At 47.4% G+C, this 19,812-nt stretch overlaps 1 protein-coding gene across 1 annotated transcript in view; it reads left to right on the plus strand.

The window, feature by feature from the left end:
* The window catches only part of TLCD3B (TLC domain containing 3B), a 58,939-nt gene that overhangs the window by 26,457 nt on the left and 12,670 nt on the right, over positions 1–19,812 (plus strand). Inside the window, 2 exon segments of the mRNA XM_075318557.1 lie at positions 10,382–10,465; positions 17,175–17,379. Coding sequence (XP_075174672.1) covers positions 10,382–10,465; positions 17,175–17,379 — 289 coding nt within the window.

Consider the following 19,812-nt stretch of genomic DNA (forward strand, 5'->3'; position numbering starts at 1 on the left):
GCGATGCCCAGGTTATACCGGCTGTACATATATAATTATATACAGGAGATGCTCAGGTGATACCGGCTGTACATATATAATTATATACAGGAGATGTCCAGGTTATACCAGCTGTACATATATAATTATATATAGGAGAGGCCCAGGTTATGCCAGCTGTACATATATAATTATATACAGGAGATTCCCAGGTTATACCGGCTGTACATATATAATTATATACAGGAGATGCCCAGGTTATACCGGCTGTACATATATAATTATATACAGGAGATGCCCAGGTTATACCGGCTGTACATATATAATTATATACAGGAGATGCCCAGGTTATACCGGCTGTACATATATAATTATATACAGGAGATGCCCGGATTATACCGGCTGTACATATATAATTATGTACAGGAGATGCCCAGGTTATACCGGCTGTACATATATTATTATATACAGGAGATGCCCGGATTATACCGGCTGTACATATATAATTATATACAGGAGATGCCCGGATTATACCGGCTGTACATATATAATTATATACAGGAGATACCCAGGTTATACCGGCTGTACATATATAATTATATACAGGAGATGCCCGGGTTATACCGGCTGTACATATATAATTATATACAGGAGATGCCCCCAGGTTATACCAGCTGTACATATATAATTATATACAGGAGATGCCCAGGTTATACCAGCTGTACATATATAATTATATACAGGAGATGCCCAGGTTATACCAGCTGTACATATATAATTATATACAGGAGATGCCCAGGTTATACCAGCTGTACATAAATAATTATATACAGGCGATGCTCAGGTGATACCGGCTGTACATATATAATTATATACAGGAGATGCCCGGGTTATACCGGCTGTACATATATAATTATATACAGGAGATGCCCCCAGGTTATACCAGCTGTACATATATAATTATATACAGGAGATGCCCAGGTTATACCGGCTGTACATATATAATTATATACAGGAGATGCCCGGGTTATACCGGCTGTACATATATAATTATATACAGGAGATGCCCCCAGGTTATACCAGCTGTACATATATAATTATATACAGGAGATGCCCAGGTTATACCAGCTGTACATATATAATTATATACAGGAGATGCCCAGGTTATACCAGCTGTACATATATAATTATATACAGGAGATGCCCAGGTTATACCAGCTGTACATATATAATTATATACAGGCGATGCTCAGGTGATACCGGCTGTACATATATAATTATATACAGGAGATGTCCAGGTTATACCGGCTGTACATATATAATTATATACAGGAGATGCCCGGGTTATACCAGCTGTACATATATAATTATATACAGGAGATGCTCAGGTGATACCGGCTGTACATATATAATTATATACAGGAGATGTCCAGGTTATACCGGCTGTACATATATAATTATATACAGGAGATGTCCAGGTTATACCAGCTGTACATATATAATTATATATAGGAGAGGCCCAGGTTATGCCAGCTGTACATATATAATTATATAAAGGAGATGCCCAGGTTATACCGGCTGTACATATATAATTATATACAGGAGATGCCCAGGTTATACCGGCTGTACATATATAATTATATACAGGAGATACCCAGGTTATACCGGCTGTACATATATAATTATATACAGGAGATGTCCAGGTTATAGCAGCTGTACATATATAATTATATACAGGAGATGCCCGGATTATACCGGCTGTACATATATAATTATATACAGGAGATGCCCGGATTATACCGGCTTTACATATATAATTATATACAGGAGATGCCCGGATTATACCGGCTTTACATATATAATTATATACAGGAGATGCCCGGGTTATACCGGCTGTACATATATAATTATATACAGGAGATGCCCGGATTATACCGGCTGTACATATATAATTATATACAGGAGATGCCCGGATTATACCGGCTGTACATATATAATTATATACAGGAGATGCCCGGATTATACCGGCTGTACATATATAATTATATACAGGAGATCCCCGGATTATACCGGCTGTACATATATAATTATATACAGGAGATGCCCAGATTATACCGGCTGTACATATATAATTATATACAGGAGATGTCCAGGTTATACCAGCTGTACATATATAATTATATATAGGAGAGGCCCAGGTTATGCCAGCTGTACATATATAATTATATACAGGAGATGCCCAGGTTATACCGGCTGTACATATATAATTATATACAGGAGATGCCCAGGTTATACCGGCTGTACATATATAATTATATACAGGAGATGCCCAGGTTATACCGGCTGTACATATATAATTATATACAGGAGATACCCAGGTTATACCGGCTGTACATATATAATTATATACAGGAGATGCCCAGGTTATACCGGCTGTACATATATAATTATATACAGGAGATGCCCGGATTATACCGGCTTTACATATATAATTATATACAGGAGATGCCCGGGTTATACCGGCTGTACATATATAATTATATACAGGAGATGCCCGGATTATACCGGCTGTACATATATAATTATATACAGGAGATGCCCGGATTATACCGGCTGTACATATATAATTATATACAGGAGATGCCCGGATTATACCGGCTGTACATATATAATTATATACAGGAGATCCCCGGATTATACCGGCTGTACATATATAATTATATACAGGAGATGCCCAGATTATACCGGCTGTACATATATAACTATATACAGGAGATGCCCAGGTTATACCGGCTATACATATATAATTATATACAGGAGATGCCCGGGTTATATCAGCGGTACATATATAATTATATACAGGAGATGCCCAGGTTATACCGGCTGTACATATATAATTATATACAGGAGATACCCAGGTTATACCGGCTGTACATATATAATTATATACAGGAGATACCCAGGTTATACCGGCTGTACATATATAATTATATACAGGAGATGTCCAGGTTATACCGGCTGTACATATATAATTATATACAGGAGATGCCCAGGCTCTACCGGCTGTACATATATAATTATATACAGGCGATGTCCAGGTTATACCGGCTGTACATATATAATTATATACAGGAGATGCCCAGGTTATACCGGCTGTACATATATAATTATATACAGGAGATGCCCAGGTTATACCGGCTGTACATAGATAATTGTATACAGGAGATGTCCAGGTTATACCGGCTGTACATATATAATTACATACAGGAGATGCCCAGGTTATACCGGCTATACATATATAATTATATACAGGAGATACCCAGGTTATACCGGCTGTACATATATAATTATATACAGGAGATGCCCGGATTATACCGGCTGTACATATATAATTATATACAGGAGATGCCCGGATTATACCGGCTGTACATATATAATTATATACAGGAGATGCCCGGATTATACCGGCTGTACATATATAATTATATACAGGAGATGCCCAGGTTATACCAGCTGTACATATATAATTATATACAGGTGAGGCCCAGGTTATACCGGCTGTACATATAGAATTATATACAGGAGATGTCCAGGTTATACCGGCTGTACATATATAATTATATACAGGAGATGCCCAGGTTATACCGGCTGTACATATATAATTATATACAGGAGATGCCCAGGTTATACCGGCTGTACATATATAATTATATACAGGAGATGCCCAGGTTATACCAGCTGTACATATATAATTATATACAGGAGATGCCCAGGTTATACCGGCTGTACATATATAATTATATACAGGAGAGGCCCAGGTTATACCAGCTGTACATATATAATTATATACAGGAGATGTCCAGGTTATACCGGCTGTATGTATATAATTATATACAGGAGATGTCCAGGTTATACCAGCTGTACATATTTAATTATATACAGGAGAGGCCCAGGTTATACCGGCTGTACATATAGAATTATATACAGGAGATGTCCAGGTTATACCGGCTGTACATATATAATTATATACAGGAGAGGCCCAGGTTATACCAGCTGTACATATATAATTATATACAGGAGATGTCCAGGTTATACCGGCTGTATGTATATAATTATATACAGGAGATGCCTGGGTTATACCGGCTGTACATATATAATTATATACAGGAGATGCCCAGGTTATACCGGCTGTACATATATAATTATATACAGGAGATACCCAGGTTATACAGGCTGTACATATATAATTATATACAGGAGATGCCCGGGTTATACCGGCTGTACATATATAATTATATACAGGAGATGTCCAGGTTATACCAGCTGTACATATATAATTATATACAGGAGATGTCCAGGTTATACCGGCTGTACATATATAATTATATACAGGAGATGCCCAGGTTATACCAGATGTACATATATAATTATATACAGGAGATGCCCAGGTTATACCGGCTGTACATATATAATTATATACAGGAGATGCCCAGGTTATACCAGCTGTACATATATAATTATATACAGGAGAGGCCCAGGTTATACCGGCTGTACATATAGAATTATATACAGGAGATGTCCAGGTTATACCGGCTGTACATATATAATTATATACAGGAGATGCCCAGGTTATACCGGCTGTACATATATAATTATATACAGGAGATGCCCAGGTTATACCGGCTGTACATATATAATTATATACAGGAGATGCCCAGGTTATACCAGCTGTACATATATAATTATATACAGGAGATGCCCAGGTTATACCGGCTGTACATATATAATTATATACAGGAGAGGCCCAGGTTATACCAGCTGTACATATATAATTATATACAGGAGATGTCCAGGTTATACCGGCTGTATGTATATAATTATATACAGGAGATGTCCAGGTTATACTGGCTGTATATATATAATTATATACAGAGATGCCCAGGTTATACCGGCTGTACATATATAATTATATACAGGAGATGCCCAGGTTATACCAGCTGTACATATATAATTATATACAGGAGATGCCCAGGTTATACCGGCTGTACATATATAATTATATACAGGAGATGCCCAGGTTATACCGGCTGTATATATATATAATTATATACAGGAGATGCCCAGGTTATACCGGCTGTACATATATAATTATATACAGGAGATGCCCAGGTTATACCGGATGTACATATATAATTATATACAGGAGATGCCCGGGTTATACCGGCTGTATATATATATAATTATATACAGGAGATGCCCAGGTTATATCAGCATATCACTATATATTCTGGGCAATGTTTCGGTCCAGTAATAACTTCAGCTCTCAGTCAGTCTGGTTAATCTTTATATACAGAGATACATGATAAGATCCTGTCTGCAGCCACCACTAGGGGGAGCTCCCTGTATACAGAGATACATGATAAGATCCTGTCTGCAGCCACCACTAGGTGGAGCTCCCTGTATACAGAGATACATGATAATATCCTGTCTGCAGCCACCATTAGGGGGAGCTCCCTGTATACAGAGATACATGATAAGATCCTGTCTGCAGCCACCACTAGGGGGAGCTCCCTGTATACAGAGATACATGATAAGATCCTGTCTGCAGCCACCACTAGGTGGAGCTCCCTGTATACAGAGATACATGATAAGATCCTGTCTGCAGTCACCACTAGAGGGAGCTCCCTGTATACAGAGATACATGATAAGATCCTGTCTGCAGCCACCACTAGGGGGAGCTCCCTGTATACAGAGATACATTATAAGATCCTGTCTGCAGCCACCACTAGAGGGAGCTCCCTGTATACAGAGATACATGATAAGATCCTGTCTGCAGTCACCACTAGGGGGAGCTCCCTGTATACAGAGATACAGGATAAGATCCTGTCTGCAGCCACCACTAGGGGGCACCCCCTGTATACAGAGATACATGATAAGATCCTGTCTGCAGCCACCACTAGGGGGAGCTCCCTGTATACAGAGATACAGGATAAGATCCTGTCTGCAGCCACCACTAGGGGGAGCTCCCTGTATACAGAGATACAGGATAAGATCCTGTCTGCAGCCACCACTAGGGGGAGCTCCCTGTATACAGAGATACATGATAAGATCCTGTCTGCAGCCACCACTAGGGGGAGCTCCCTGTATACAGAGATACATGATAAGATTCTGTCTGCAGCCACCACTAGGGGGAGCTCCCTGTATACAGAGATACATGATAAGATCCTGTCTGCAGCCACCACTAGGGGGAGCTCCCTGTATACAGAGATACGTGATAAGATCCTGTCTGCAGCCACCACTAGGGGGAGCTCCCTGTATACAGAGATACATGATAAGATCCTGTCTGCAGCCACCACTAGAGGGAACTCCCTGTATACAGAGATACATGATAAGATCCTGTCTGCAGCCACCACTAGGGGGAGCTCCCTGTATACAGAGAGACATGATAAGATCCTGTCTGCAGCCACCACTAGGGGGAGCTCCCTGTATACAGAGATACATGATAAGATCCTGTCTGCAGCCACCACTAGGGGGAGCTCCCTGTATACAGAGATACATGATAAGACCCTGTCTGCAGCCTCCACTAGGGGGAGCTCCCTGTATACAGAGATACATGATAAGACCCTGTCTGCAGTCACCACTAGGGGGAGCTCCCTGTATACAGAGATACATGATAAGATCCTGTCTGCAGCCACCACTAGGGGGAGCTCCCTGTATACAGAGATACATGATAAGATCCTGTCTGCAGCCTCCACTAGGGGGAGCTCCCTGTATACAGAGATACATGATAAGACCCTGTCTGCAGCCTCCACTAGGGGGAGCTCCCTGTATACAGAGATACATGATAAGACCCTGTCTGCAGCCTCCACTAGGGGGAGCTCCCTGTATACAGAGATACATGATAAGACCCTGTCTGCAGCCTCCACTAGGGGGAGCTCCCTGTATACAGAGATACATGATAAGACCCTGTCTGCAGTCACCACTAGGGAGAGCTCCCTGTATACAGAGATACATGATAAGATCCTGTCTGCAGCCACCACTAGGGGGAGCTCCCTGTATACAGAGATACATGATAAGATCCTGTCTGCAGCCACCACTAGGGGGAGCTCCCTGTATACAGAGATACATGATAAGATCCTGTCTGCAGCCTCCACTAGGGGGAGCTCCCTGTATACAGAGATACATGATAATATCCTGTCTGCAGCCTCCACTAGGGGGAGCTCCCTGTATACAGAGATACATGATAAGACCCTGTCTGCAGCCTCCACTAGGGGGAGCTCCCTGTATACAGAGATACATGATAATATCCTGTCTGCAGCCACCACTAGGGGGAGCTCCCTGTATACAGAGATACATGATAAGATCCTGTCTGCAGCCTCCACTAGGGGGAGCTCCCTGTATACAGAGATACATGATAAGACCCTGTCTGCAGCCTCCACTAGGGGGAGCTCCCTGTATACAGAGATACATGATAATATCCTGTCTGCAGCCACCACTAGGGGGAGCTCCCTGTATACAGAGATACATGATAAGATCCTGTCTGCAGCCACCACTAGGGGGAGCTCCCTGTATACAGAGATACATGATAAGACCCTGTCTGCAGCCTCCACTAGGGGGAGCTCCCTGTATACAGAGATACATGATAATATCCTGTCTGCAGCCACCACTAGGGGGAGCTCCCTGTATACAGAGATACATGATAAGATCCTGTCTGCAGCCACCACTAGGGGGAGCTACCTGTATACAGAGATACATAAGATCCTGTCTGCAGCCACCACTAGGGTGAGCTCCCTGTATAGAGATACATGATAATATCCTGTCTGCAGCCACCACTAGAGGGCGCTCCCTGTATACAGAGACACATGATAAGATCCTGTCTGCAGCCACCACTAGGGGGAGCTCCCTGTATACAGAGATACATGATAAGATCCTGTCTGCAGTCACCACTAGGGGGAGATCCCTGTATACAGAGATACATGATAAGATCCTGTCTGCAGTCACCACTAGGGGGAGCTCCCTGTATACAGAGATACAGGATAAGATCATGTCTGCAGCCACCACTAGGGGGAGCTCCCTGTATACAGAGATACATGATAAGATCCTGTCTGCAGCCACCACTAGGGGGAGCTCCCTGTATACAGAGATACATGATAAGATCCTGTCTGCAGTCACCACTAGGGGGAGCTCCCTGTATACAGAGATACATGATAAGATCCTGTCTGCAGCCACCACTAGGGGGAGCTCCCGGTATACAGAGATACAGGATAAGATCCTGTCTGCAGCCACCACTAGGGGGAGCTCCCTGTATACAGAGATACATGATAAGATCCTGTCTGCAGTCACTACTAGGGGGAGCTCCCTGTATACAGAGATACATGATAATATCCTGTCTGCAGCCACCACTAGAGGGAGCTCCCTGTATACAGAGATACATGATAAGATCCTGTCTGCAGCCACCACTAGGGGGAGCTCCCTGTATACAGAGATACATGATAAGATCCTGTCTGCAGCCACCACTAGGGGGAGCTCCCTGTATACAGAGATACATGATAAGATCCTGTCTGCAGTCACCACTAGGGGGAGCTCCCAGTATACAGAGATACATGATAAGATCCTGTCTGCAGCCACCACTAGGGGGAGCTCCCTGTATACAGAGATACATGATAAGAGCCTGTCTGCAGCCACCACTAGGGGGAGCTCCCTGTATACAGTGATACATGATAAGATCCTGTCTGCAGCCACCACTAGGGGGAGCTCCCTGTATACAGAGATACATGATAAGATCCTGTCTGCAGCCACCACTAGGGGGAGCTCCCTGTATACAGAGATACATGATAAGATCCTGTCTGCAGCCACCACTAGGGGGAGCTCCCGGTATACAGAGATACAGGATAAGATCCTGTCTGCAGCCACCACTAGGGGGAGCTCCCAGTATACAGAGATACATGATAAGATCCTGTCTGCAGTCACCACTAGGGGGAGCTCCCTGTATACAGAGATACATGATAATATCCTGTCTGCAGCCACCACTAGAGGGAGCTCCCTGTATACAGAGATACATGATAAGATCCTGTCTGCAGCCACCACTAGGGGGAGCTCCCTGTATACAGAGATACATGATAAGATCCTGTCTGCAGCCACCACTAGGGGGAGCTCCCTGTATACAGTGATACATGATAAGATTCTGTCTGCAGTCACCACTAGGGAGAGCTCCCTGTATACAGAGTTACATGATAAGATCCTGTCTGCAGCCACCACTAGGGGGAGCTCCCTGTATACAGAGATACATGATAAGATTCTGTCTGCAGCCACCACTAGGAGGAGCTCCCTGTATACAGAGATACATGATAAGATCCTGTCTGCAGCCACCACTAGGGGGAGCTCCCTGTATACAGAGATACATGATAACATCCTGTCTGCAGCCACCACTAGGGGGAGCTCCCTGCATACAGAGATACATGATAAGGTCCTGTCTGCAGTCACCACTAGGGGGAGCTCCCTGTATACAGAGATACATGATAAGATCCTGTCTGCAGCCACCACTAGGGGGAGCTCCCTGTATACAGAGATACATGATAAGATCCTGTCTGCAGCCACCACTAGGGGGAGCTCCCTGTATACAGAGATACATGATAAGGTCCTGTCTGCAGCCACCACTAGGGGGAGCTCACTATATACAGAGATACATGATAAGACCCTGTCTGCAGCCACCACTAGGGGGAGCTCCCTGCATACAGAGATACATGATAAGGTCCTGTCTGCATCCACCACTAGAGGGAGCTCCCTGTATACAGAGATACATGATAAGATCCTGTCTGCATCCACCACTAGAGGGAGCTCCCTGTATACAGAGATACATGATAAGATCCTGTCTGCAGCCACCACTAGGGGGAGCTCCCTGTATACAGAGATACATGATAAGATCCTGTCTGCAGCCACCACTAGGGGGAGCTCCCTGTATACAGAGACACATGATAAGGTCCTGTCTGCAGCCACCACTAGGGGGAGCTCCCTGTATACAGAGACACATGATAAGGTCCTGTCTGCAGCCACCACTAGGGGGAGCTCCCTGTATACAGAGGTACATGATAAGATCCTATCTGCAGTCACCACTAGGGGGAGCTCCCTGTATTCAGAGATACATGATAAGATTATAGGCCAGTGATTGGGGACGCTCCTGTTTACTACCCTATTCCCTGTATTTTCTGGCTGGACGTTGTGTGGCTGTTTGCAGCTTGTGGTGTGTGCGGTGCATGTGCTGTATGTATAGATGGTGGGGGGTGTCTGGCCCCGGGGTGGGCTTAGCGATGGCTTCTGCCGTGCCCCTTATACCATGTCTATACTGCTGCTGTGTTGTGGGGTATTGCCTCCTCCGCTGAGCTCTTCTCTCCTGTCTTCTCAGGCTGGTCTCCTCCATACAAGCCGTCTTGGCCTCCACCGCCGGATACATTGTTGCCTCCAGCTGTAAAGATGTCATCGAGGACCGGTGAGTGTCACCGCAGGGGTCACATATGGGGGGCAGAGAGTAGCGGCGCCCGGGAGCCAGAGAACAGAAGGCGCCATTAAATATGTATATAATCTGATGTGCGGAGGAGAGGAGCGCTCAGAGCCACCGCGTCTGGAGAGCCACCGTATCACATGTAACAGAGCCGCCACGGGGGCCGATCCACGGAGGAAAACTGGGGGAGGGCGGGAACGCCCCAAAACTGAGACCCCCCACCCCCAAACACAATGTCACTACAGGATATGAATTGCAATTTATTACTCCCTGTTATCAGCCATTACTAGGAGAGGAGATTGTAGGACAGGTGATTGCAATCTATTACTCTCTGTTATCAGCCATTATTGGGGAGGAGTCTGTAGGACAGGTGATGACAATCTATTACTCTCTGTTATCAACTATTATTGGGGAGGACACTAGGCAGGTGAGTACAATCTATTACTCCCTGTTTTCAGCCATTACTGGGGTAGGAGACTACAGTACAGGTGAGTACAATCTATTACTCCCTGTTATCAGCCATTACTAGGAGAGGAGACTGCAGCCCCTTCACTCCTTGTCATTGTCTGCGGTGCGGATATCAGCCGTTTCGGCTATATTATCAGGGTGCATATACCTTTAAGCTGCTGCACTCCTCTGGAGGCTATAGCAGTATTATCAGGGTGAATGTCCCTTTAAGATGTTGCGCTCCTTCTCTGTGGCTCCGACTGTATTATCAGGGTGCATGTCCTTTTAAGCTGCTGCACTCTTTCTTTGGAGGCTCCGGGTCTATTATCAGGGTGCATGTCCCTTTAAGCTGCTGCGCTCCTCCTCTGGGGGCTGTGGCTGTATTATGAGGGTGTGTGCCCCTTTAAGTTTCTGTGCTCCTCCTCTGGGGGCTCCGGCTGTATTATGAGGGAGCGTGTCCCTTTAAGCTGCTGCGCTGTCCCTCTTAAGGCTCCCAATAATAACGAATAACGTTTGGAACTCCATTCTAAGTCTGAACTGGGTGCAAAAACCTAAAAAAACATCACTATGGGGAGATAAGGTATGCACACCAGTGACTATGGGGAGATAAGGTATGCACACCAGTGACTATGTAAGGGGAATACATGTACTAGCAGAAACTGCTGTGTGAATACTGACATGAAAAATTCAATAGCTATATGTAAGAGTGAAATGTGAAAAATGGAATCTGCATTACTGCCATGAACATATGAATCAAGAGAAATTTAGCTACTGAATTGATCAATGCAATAGACCCCAACACTACGCCAAAGTATTTCTCTACGTTGGGGTCCCGAGCTTGTGTGTGTCCTCTCATGCAGTTAAAAAACTTACCGTGTATGGGGAAGCTGAGACCCAGGCTATATATACGATGTGGATTGGCAATAGGTGTGGTATTCACACAGCAGTTTCTGCTATTGCATGTATTCCCCTTCCATAGTCACTGGTGTGCATACCTTATCTCCCCATAGGGATGGTTTTTTTTAGGATTTTGCACCCAGTTCAGACATAGAATGGAGTTCCAAACGTTATTCCTTAATGTTAGTAGTTTTTCGTTTGTGAACCCTCCCCACACACACCTATTGCCAATCCATATCATACGCATATATAGCCTGGGTCTCAGCGTCCCATACACGGTAAGTTTTGTAACTGCATGAGAGGACACACACAAGCTCGGGACCCCAACGTAGAGAAATACTTTGGCGTAGTGTTGGGGTCTATTGCATTGATCAATTCAGTAGCTAAATTTCTCTTAATTCATATGTTCATGGCAGTAATGCAGATTCCATTTTTCACATTTTCACTCTTCATATAGCTATTGGATTTTTCAGGTCAGTATTCACACAGCAGTTTCTGCTATTCCATGTATTCCCCTTCCATAGTCACTGGTGTGCATACCTTATCTCCCCATAGTGATGTCTCTTAAGGCTCCAGCTGTATTATCTGGGTGCATGTCCCTTTAAGCGGCTGCGCTCTCCTTCTGGGGGTTCCGACTATATTATCAGGGTGCGTGCCCCTTTAAACTGCTGCGCTCCACCTCTGTTTGCTCCAGCTGTATTATCAGTGTGGGTGCCCCTTTAAGCTGCTGTTCTTCTCCTCTGGGCCATCTGGCTGTATTATGAGGGTACGTGCCCCTTTAAGCTGCTGCACTCCTCCTCTGGGGGCTCCGGCTGTATTATGAGGGTGCGTGTCCCTTTAAGCTGCTGCGCTCCTCCTCTGGGGGCTCCGGCTGTATTATGAGGGTGCGTGTCCCTTTAAGCTGCTGCGCTCCTCCTCTGGGGGCTCTGGCTGTATTATGAGGGTGCGTGTCCCTTTAAGCTTTTGTGCTCCTCCTCTGGGGGCTCCGGCTGTATTATGAGGGTGCGTGTCCCTTTAAGCTGCTGCGCTCCTCCTCTGGGGGCTCCGGCTGTATTATGAGGGTGCGTGTCCCTTTAAGCTGCTGCGCTCCTCCTCTGGGGGTCCGGCGGTGCAGCTTTGTTCTCTGCGGTGTTTCCTCTGTAGATATATGGGCGGCACGGTGGCTCAGTGGTTAGCACTGCAGTCTTGCAGCGCTGGGGTCCTGGGTTCAAATCCCACCAAGGACACTATCTGCAAGGAGTTTGTATGTTCTCCCCGTGTTTGCGTGGGTTTCCTCCGGGTACTCCGGTTTCCTCCCACACTCCAAAGACATACAGATAGGGACTCTAGATTGTGAGCCCCAATGGGGACAGTGTTGCCAATGTATGTAAAGTGCTATGGAATTAATAGCGCTATATAAATGAATAAAATTATTATTATTATTATTATTATTATATATTTCTCTACTGAGGGAGCGCTCGCGGAGGACGGGTCCGTTGTTCCGGGCTCCGGTGCTGCCGGGCTTTCTCCACTGCTCTACGTCTCTCTGGGCCGGTGCTGCTGGGGTTTCTCCGCTGCTTTGCGTCTCTCTGGGCCGGTGCTGCCGGGCTTTCTCTGCTGCTCTGCGTCTCTCTGGGCCGGTGCTGCCGGGCTTTCTCCACTGCTCTGCGTCTCTCTGGGCCGGTGCTGCTGGGCTTTCTCCGCTGCTCTGCGTCTCTCTGGGCCGGTGCTGCTGGGCTTTCTCCGCTGCTCTGCGTCTCTTTGGGCCGGTGCTGCCGGGTTTTCTCCGCTGCTCTGCGTCTCTCTGGGCCGGTGCTGCCGGGCTTTCTCCGCTGCTCTGCATCTCTCTGGGCCGGTGCTGCCGGGCTTTCTCCACTGCTCTACGTCTCTCTGGGCCGGTGCTGCCGGGTTTTCTCCACTGCTCTGCGTCTCTCTGGGCCGGTGCTGCCGGGCTTTCTCCACTGCTCTGCGTCTCTCTGGGCCGGTGCTGCCGGGCTTTCTCCACTGCTCTGCGTCTCTCTGGGCCGGTGCTGCCGGGCTTTCTCCACTGCTCTACGTCTCTCTGGGCCGGTGCTGCCGGGTTTTCTCCACTGCTCTGCGTCTCTCTGGGCCGGTGCTGCCGGGCTTTCTCCACTGCTCTGCGTCTCTCTGGGCCGGTGCTGCCGGGATTTCTCCACTGCTCTGCGTCTCTCTGGGCCGGTGCTGCCGGGGTTTCTCCGCTGCTCTGCGTCTCTCTGGGCCGGTGCTGCCGGGCTTTCTCCACTGCTCTGCGTCTCTCTGGGCCGGTGCTGCCGGGCTTTCTCCACTGCTCTGCGTCTCTCTGGGCCGGTGCTGCCGGGCTTTCTCCACTGCTCTGCGTCTCTCTGGGCCGGTGCTGCCGGGCTTTCTCCACTGCTCTGCGTCTCTCTGGGCCGGTGCTGCCGGGGTTTCTCCGCTGCTCTGCGTCTCTCTGGGTCGGTGCTGCTGGGCTTTCTCCACTGCTCTGCGTCTCTCTGGGCCGGTGCTGCCGGGCTTTCTCCACTGCTCTGCGTCTCTCTGGGCCGGTGCTGCCGGGCTTTCTCCGCTGCTCTGCGTCTCTCTGGGCCGGTGCTGCCGGGCTTTCTCCACTGCTCTACGTCTCTCTGGGCCGGTGCTGACGGGCTTTCTCCACTGCTCTGCGTCTCTCTGGGCCGGTGCTGACGGGCTTTCTCCACTGCTCTGCGTCTCTCTGGGCCGGTGCTGCTGGGCTTTCTCCGCTGCTCTGCGTCTCTCTGGGCCGGTGCTGCCGGGCTTTCTCTACTGCTCTACGTCTCTCTGGGCCGGTGCTGACGGGCTTTCTCCACTGCTCTGCGTCTCTCTGGTCCGGTGCTGCCGGGCTTTCTCCACTGCTCTGCGTCTCTCTGGGCCGGTGCTGCCGGGCTTTCTCCACTGCTCTGCGTCTCTCTGGGCCGGTGCTGCCGGGCTTTCTCCACTGCTCTGCGTCTCTCTGGGCCGGTGCTGCCGGGCTTTCTCCGCTGCTCTGCGTCTCTCTGGGCCGGTGCTGCTGGGCTTTCTCCGCTGCTCTGCGTCTCTCTGGGCCGGTGCTGCCGGGTTTTCTCCGCTGCTCTGCGTCTCTCTGGGCCGGTGCTGCCGGGCTTTCTCCACTGCTCTGCGTCTCTCTGGGCCGGTGCTGCCGGGCTTTCTCCACTGCTCTACGTCTCTCTGGGCCGGTGCTGCCGGGTTTTCTCCACTGCTCTGCGTCTCTCTGGGCCGGTGCTGCCGGGCTTTCTCCACTGCTCTGTGTCTCTCTGGGCCGGTGCTGCCGGGCTTTCTCCACTGCTCTGCGTCTCTCTGGGCCGGTGCTGCCGGGCTTTCTCCACTGCTCTACGTCTCTCTGGGCCGGTGCTGCCGGGCTTTCTCCACTGCTCTACGTCTCTCTGGGCCGGTGCTGCCGGGTTTTCTCCACTGCTCTGCGTCTCTCTGGGCCGGTGCTGCCGGGCTTTCTCCACTGCTCTGCGTCTCTCTGGGCCGGTGCTGCCGGGCTTTCTCCACTGCTCTGCGTCTCTCTGGGCCGGTGCTGCCGGGGTTTCTCCGCTGCTCTGCGTCTCTCTGGGCCGGTGCTGCCGGGCTTTCTCCACTGCTCTGCGTCTCTCTGGGCCGGTGCTGCCGGGCTTTCTCCGCTGCTCTGCGTCTCTCTGGGCCGGTGCTGCCGGGCTTTCTCCACTGCTCTGCGTCTCTCTGGGCCGGTGCTGCCGGGGTTTCTCCACTGCTCTGCGTCTCTCTGGGCCGGTGCTGCCGGGGTTTCTCCACTGCTCTGCGTCTCTCTGGGCCGGTGCTGCTGGGGTTTCTCCGCTGCTCTGCGTCTCTCTGGGCCGGTGCTGCCGGGCTTTCTCCACTGCTCTGCGTCTCTCTGGGCCGGTGCTGCCGGGCTTTCTCCGCTGCTCTGCGTCTCTCTGGGCCGGTGCTGCCGGGCTTTCTCCGCTGCTCTACGTCTCTCTGGGCCGGTGCTGACGGGCTTTCTCCACTGCTCTGCGTCTCTCTGGGCCGGTGCTGACGGGCTTTCTCCACTGCTCTGCGTCTCTCTGGGCCGGTGCTGCCGGGCTTTCTCCGCTGCTCTGCGTCTCTCTGGGCCGGTGCTGCCGGGCTTTCTCCGCTGCTCTACGTCTCTCTGGGCCGGTGCTGACGGGCTTTCTCCACTGCTCTGCGTCTCTCTGGGCCGGTGCTGACGGGCTTTCTCCACTGCTCTGCGTCTCTCTGGGCCGGTGCTGCTGGGCTTTCTCCGCTGCTCTGCGTCTCTCTGGGCCGGTGCTGCCGGGCTTTCTCCGCTGCTCTACGTCTCTCTGGACCGGTGCTGACGGGCTTTCTCCACTGCTCTGCGTCTCTCTGGGCCGGTGCTGACGGGCTTTCTCCACTGCTCTGCGTCTCTCTGGGCCGGTGCTGCTGGGCTTTCTCCGCTGCTCTGCGTCTCTCTGGGCCGGTGCTGCCGGGCTTTCTCCACTGCTCTGCGTCTCTCTGGGCCGGTGCTGCCGGGCTTTCTCCGCTGCTCTACGTCTCTCTGGGCCGGTGCTGACGGGCTTTCTCCACTGCTCTGCGTCTCTCTGGGCCGGTGCTGACGGGCTTTCTCCACTGCTCTGCGTCTCTCTGGGCCGGTGCTGCCGGGCTTTCTCCACTGCTCTGCGTCTCTCTGGGCCGGTGCTGCCGGGCTTTCTCCACTGCTCTGCGTCTCTCTGGGCCGGTGCTGCCGGGGTTTCTCCACTGCTCTGCGTCTCTCTGGGCCGGTGCTGACGGGCTTTCTCCACTGCTCTGCGTCTCTCTGGGCCGGTGCTGCCGGGCTTTCTCCACTGCTCTGCGTCTCTCTGGGCCGGTGCTGACGGGCTTTCTCCACTGCTCTGCGTCTCTCTGGGCCGGTGCCCGCAGCCTCCTCTGCGCTGCCGCGTTACATCAGTGCATGTGGCGCCATCTTCTGGCCGGACCCGGAATGTCGCTGCACTTGTCACCGATTTTACTAACAAATTGCAGAAAAGTCCCAGAATGGTCTTTTTTGCAGAAGAGGTGACGCAATGTGCACAGAGGAGCCGCGCGCCACCGGCCAATCAGACGCCAGCCGGCCACCGAACGGTTAAACAGAGGTCGCGCGGCTCAAGGTTAACCCCTCCCGTCCTGTAATCTGTGTTATTTGTAAGAATTAATAAGTTTAACGGAGATTACCACTCCCATCCTCCAGCCCCGCACCGGCCAGCCCGGCAGATGGGGATTAGAGCAGACTCCAGCAGGGATTACCCCTCCTGACATCTGTCTAATTGGCACCGTTATTAGGGTCCCACCTCCCGCACCCGCAGCAATACGGGGGACACTCTGCAGGTAACCGTGCGATAGTCTGCGGATAATCACTAATAAGCGCCTCTTCTATTCTCAGGCACTGGTTGGCGGCCACCTACACGCGCTTCGCCGTCCCATACTTTATTTATGACATCTACGCCATGTACCTCTGCTACTGGCACAAGCACAAGTTGAAAGGTCACCCAGGAGGCTGGCAACTCACCAGGGCCTACCTGTACAAGGAGTTCCTCATGGTCCTGCACCACGTCTTCATGGTGGCCGTCTGCTTCCCTGTGTCAGTGGTGAGTAGTGGTGGAAAAATAGAATATAATACCGCCAATATGTGCAGGAATATAACTACTATAATACTGCCCCCTATGTACCAGAATATAACTACTATAATACTGCCCCTATGTACAAGAATATATCTACTATAATACTGCCCCTATGTACAAGAATATAACTACTATAATACTGCCCCTATGTACAAGAATATAACCACTATAATACTGCCCCCTATGTACAGGAATATAACTACTATAATACTGCCCCCTATGTACAAGAATATAACTACTATAATACTGCCCACTATGTACAAGAATATAACTACTATAATACTGCTCCCTATGTACAAGAATATAACTACTATAATACTGCCCCTATGTACAAGAATATAACTACTATAATACTGCCCCTATGTACAAGAATATGACCACTATAATACTGCCCCCTATATACAAGAATATAACTACTATAATACTGCCCCCTATGTACAAGAATATAACTACTATAATACTGCCCCCTATGTACAAGAATATAACCACTATAATACTGCCCCCTATATACAAGAATATAACTGCTATAATACTGCCCCCTATGTACAAGAATATAACTACTATAATACTGCCCCCTATGTACAAGAATCTAACCACTATAATACTGCCCCCTATATACAAGAATATAACTACTATAATACTGTCCCCTATGTACAAGAATATAACTGCTATAATACTGCCCCTATGTACAAGAATATAACTACTATAATACTGCCCCTATATACAAGAATATAACTACTATAATACTGTCCCCTATGTACAAGAATATAACTACTCTAATACTGCCCCTATATACAAGAATATAACTACTATAATACTGCCCCTATGTACAAGAATATAACTACTATAATACTGCCCCTATGTACAAGAATATAACCACTATAATACTGCCCCCTATATACAAGAATATAACTACTATAATACTGCCCCCTATGTACAAGAATATAACTACTATAATACTGCCCCCTATGTACAAGAATATAACCACTATAATACTGCCCCCTATATACAAGAATATAACTACTATAATACTGCCCCCTATGTACAAGACTATAACTACTATAATACTGCCCCCTATGTACAAGAATATAACTACTATAATACTGCCCCCTATGTACAAGAATATAACTACTATAATACTGCCCCCTATGTACAAGAATATAACTACTATAATACTGCCTCTATGTACAAGAATATAACTACTATAATACTGCTCCCTATGTACAAGAATATAACTACTATAATACTGCCCCTATGTACAAGAATATAACTACTATAATACTGCCCCTATGTACAAGAATATAACTACTATAATACTGCTCCTATATACAAGAATATAACTGCTATAATACTGCCCCCTATGTACAAGAAAATAACTACTATAATACTTCCCCCTATGTACAAGAATATAACTACTATAATACTGCCCCTATATACAAGAATATAACTACTATAATACTGCCCCCTATGTAAAAGAATATAACTACTATAATACTGCCCCTATGTACAAGAATATAACTACTATAATACTGCCCCCTATATACAAGAATATAACTACTATAATACTGCCCCGTATGTACAAGAATATAACTACTATAATACTGCCCCTATGTACAAGAATATAACTACTATAATACTGCCCCCTATATACAAGAATATAACTACTATAATACTGCCCCTATGTACAAGATATAACTACTATTATACTGCCCCTATGTACAAGAATATAACTACTATAATACTGTCCCAATGTGCAAGAATATAACTACTATAATACTGCCCCTATGTACAAGATTATAACTGCTATAATACTGCCCCTATGTACAAGAATATAACTGCTATAATACTGCCCCTATGTACAAGAATATAACTACTATAATACTGCTCCTATGTACAAGATTATAACTGCTATAATACTGCTCCTATGTACAAGAATATAACTGCTATAATACTGCCCCCTATGTACAAGAATATAACTACTATAATACTGCCCCTATGTACAAGAATATAACTACTATAATACTGCCCCTATGTACAAGAATATAACTACTATTATACTGCCCCTATGTACAAGAATATAACTACTATAATACTGTCCCAATGTACAAGAATATAACTACTATAATACTGCCCCTATGTACAAGATTATAACTGCTATAATACTGCCCCTATGTACAAGAATATAACTGCTATAATACTGCCCACTATGTACATGAATATAACTACTATAATACTGCCCCCTATGTACAAGAATATAACTACTATAATACTGCCCCTATATACAAAAATATAACTACTATAATACTGTCCCAATGTGCAAGAATATAACTACTATAATACTGCCCCCTATGTACAAGAATATAACTACTATAATACTGCCCCTATGTACAAGAATATAAC

This window comes from Anomaloglossus baeobatrachus, chromosome 7 (assembly GCF_048569485.1).
Source record: "Anomaloglossus baeobatrachus isolate aAnoBae1 chromosome 7, aAnoBae1.hap1, whole genome shotgun sequence".
NCBI classification, from domain to species: domain Eukaryota; kingdom Metazoa; phylum Chordata; class Amphibia; order Anura; family Aromobatidae; genus Anomaloglossus; species Anomaloglossus baeobatrachus.